Here is a 3,258-nt window from a genome sequence, read left to right as displayed (position 1 = left end):
TAAAATTGTGCTCCAACAATGTATAAAATGTTAATACAATGTATAGAAATGTGTGTTCCAACATTAAATATAAATGTGCTCCAACAATGTATAAAATTATGTTCCAACAATGTATAAAATGTGCTCCAACAATGTATACAATTCCAGATGATTTCTTGCTTACACAGTTGGCTCAAGAAGCATAGAAACAAAAAAAAATCAAAGTACATGAAAACAAACCGTGAGAATCATTAATTATCTAGTTTTTTAGAAACCTGCACTGACCATCTTAAATAAATATTTTATTTAGTTAGATTGTCAAATCATAATTGCTATGCATAGAAATTTATGTATGCAAGAACAGAAACAATTTGTCTCTAAATGGATGCATCAATATTGCATAGAAAACCATGCTTGTTTGCATTGCTAGCTCTTCATTTGCCGTAACCCCATGTTCCTATAATGCTGCAACCAAATCGAATCAAAACATGGCATAGCACCCATGGCTTAAGAAGCATAAAAAACCAAAGACTCAATGGGAATTAGCAAGTATCAACAGGGTTCTTGAGATCCGAGATGCAAAGCTCTGCCTATTCCACACCAAAAGAAATTGCTAGTAACATAGACCTGCAGAAGAACCATGGCACATTTAATCAACTTGTAGATACGGTTGCCAAGAGATGAATTCCAAAATAAACACGCTTGGTATTATTTCAGGAACATGACTACACAAATGTTCACGAACATGCTTGGTATTTCAGGAACATAAGCTAATGCACATAAAGAAAAACAGATGCAAGACAAAGAAAATTACTTGGAACTTCACATTTGGGCTGGACGTGGGAATTGTCCGAATAGCAAGGAAATCAGCTCCTGCGGATGCAAATCAATAATCATTCATCCAAGACAGAACACCAGCAAAGCATTTCATCGAGCGCCAATAGGGCAGCAGTTACTAATCAAATCAAAGTCCAAGGATAGAGATCCACGTGCACCATGGCTGCAGCCATCGAACCTCCAGCTAGGTACCACGCCACAGGATCTGCAAGGGGAGGGGGCGCCACCACCACGTACTGTTGAGGGGATGCTGCTCCTTCCCCGTCGTGCATCGTGGCCGGTCGTGCGCCGCGCAGGGCAGGCCAGCACAGCCGCGCCTGGCTGAGCGGGCACGCCGTGGCGCTCCTGGCCTTGTCGCCGTCGCAGCTGGGAGTGTTGGGTCCGCGCCGCTGCATTTCTAGCCAGATGGAAGACCGGCTTGGTCTGATGGCGCAAATATATACACTTGCACAATGCTGTATACTAGTCTGCTTGCACATGGGAAGATTAACAACAACGCTATTGTTTATTAGGAAAAGGGCCAATTCCTTGCACAAGCCACTAAAAATGTTTCAAATTATGTCTTCACCACTAGAAAAGTTCTGATGTCTTACGCGTTGTTATTCCTCTCTTTTACCCTTTTATTACGCCACAACGGTCATGTTTGGGTGTAACGGCTCCTAATGGAAGGACCTAAATACCCCTTTTGCCCTTGACCTAGAAAAAGATTCCTTCTTTGCCACCACTAACACATTGTTGCTTGCTGTATCATCTGGATAAATATTCTGACAGTGTTTTTCAATAATAGTGAGAAACATTTATGGAACTAACAGAAAATAGAGACAGACCAACAAAGATTTGCCATAGCTCAGCCTAATTTCTAATTTTAAGAACTACGTACCGCTCAACTACACGTAGGGTCTGATCGGTTGTCTGTCCCGACCCACAAAGTGTTGTATATTCTGTTATTCTACTACTATGTCCGTTCCATAAAGAATGTGATTCTAGACATTAGTACAGAAATGAGCTGTACTCCCAATTGGGAAACCCCTTCAGTTCCGATTTTTCAACCGGGAGCACGAATGCGGGACTAAAGGGCCTCTCCTTTAGTCCCGGTTTCTCGCCCGGGACTAAAGATCCACCTTTAGTCCCGGTTGGTAATACCAACCGGGGCTAAAGAGGCCTCCCGGACTGGCCACGTGGGCCGACCCTTTAGTCCTGGTTGCTATTACCAACCGGGACTAAAGGTTTTCTTTTTTTTGTTTCTATTTTCAATTGATGATTCGTTTTGGTTTTCGAATACACATTCTACGCTGCTAATAATATACGTATTCTATACGCTTATAATGTTCGAACATTTTGTACAAACTAACGTATATATTACATGCATATATATATATATTGTATGTTATTTTATGTACATATAATATGTATATATATATATATATATTACAAATAAAGCTTGCATTGTATATTCTATCATATCCTTGGGATAACAAATTCACTCAATCTGGTTTGGCTTCCATGTTTCGTTCACGTCATTGTAGAACTCACCAGCGGGGTTTAAGACCTGGTCATTAAGAAATCCTGCTATGGTCTTTTGAATTGCTTTCAGTTGGTCACGTCGTATGACTTTTTCCTTCAACCATAGAGTCTTCAATAAAAGTTAAAGGAAAAGTATTAATATATATATGTGTGTGTTGGTCACATGATTACTTATATATATGAGCAATAAAAGAAATTATGAATATATTTATATAACGTACTTTGAGGATCTCTTCAGGAGTTCTTTTTGCGTACGCCATGATGAACTCACAAACATAGTATCCGCAGTAGTTGGTCCCCTATTCTTGCCTCAGAACCCACTTTTATGAGAAAAAAGATCCGGTGAATTGAAAGCATGCATGGTGTTAATTGAATTATATATATATATATATATATATATATATATATATATATATATATATATATATATATATAAATGTAGCTAGTACTTACTTTGTGTGCGATTACATCCAGTGACGCTTTGCAATGTTTCATGTGGTGTTCCTCAATGAAAGTTTTCTAAACATTGCGCCCAATAAAATAAAAAATTAATTTGGCCTTTAATAATTGTTGCAGTTAAGAGATCGGGGTATATATAGTTGCTAGAGAGACCAAATTACCCTTGGATAATATCTATCATGTCTTGGTACTCTGTTTGCTTCTTAACGAGTCTAAGATGCTCATCCGACTATTGGTCATATCGATGACCATCAATATCCAGTGATTGTTGCATATGTTTTTATACACAAATATGATCGACATTAACTAGAGTATATATATATATATATATATATATATATATATATATATATATATATATATATATATATATATATATATATATGTGGGAGATAGCTTCATGAGGTTCTTAGTGAACCAACAAAATAAGGACATACTCTTCTCCTACAACTTCAAGTG

At 37.8% G+C, this 3,258-nt stretch overlaps 1 protein-coding gene across 1 annotated transcript; it reads right to left on the bottom strand.

The window, feature by feature from the left end:
* Positions 1-458: 458 nt before the first annotated feature.
* Positions 459-1,211, bottom strand: LOC136498309 (uncharacterized). The gene is made up of 3 exons (XM_066494250.1): positions 995-1,211; positions 794-852; positions 459-606 (listed from the first exon to the last, which is right to left on the bottom strand). The coding sequence occupies exons 1-3, from the start codon at positions 1,209-1,211 to the stop codon at positions 532-534; spliced, it is 351 nt and encodes a 116-aa protein (XP_066350347.1). The 3' UTR covers positions 459-531.
* Between the last annotated feature and the right edge of the window lie 2,047 nt (positions 1,212-3,258).

This window comes from Miscanthus floridulus, chromosome 12, assembly GCF_019320115.1.
Source record: "Miscanthus floridulus cultivar M001 chromosome 12, ASM1932011v1, whole genome shotgun sequence".
Lineage (NCBI taxonomy): Eukaryota > Viridiplantae > Streptophyta > Magnoliopsida > Poales > Poaceae > Miscanthus > Miscanthus floridulus.
This window is presented reverse-complemented; position numbering and strand designations above follow the sequence as displayed.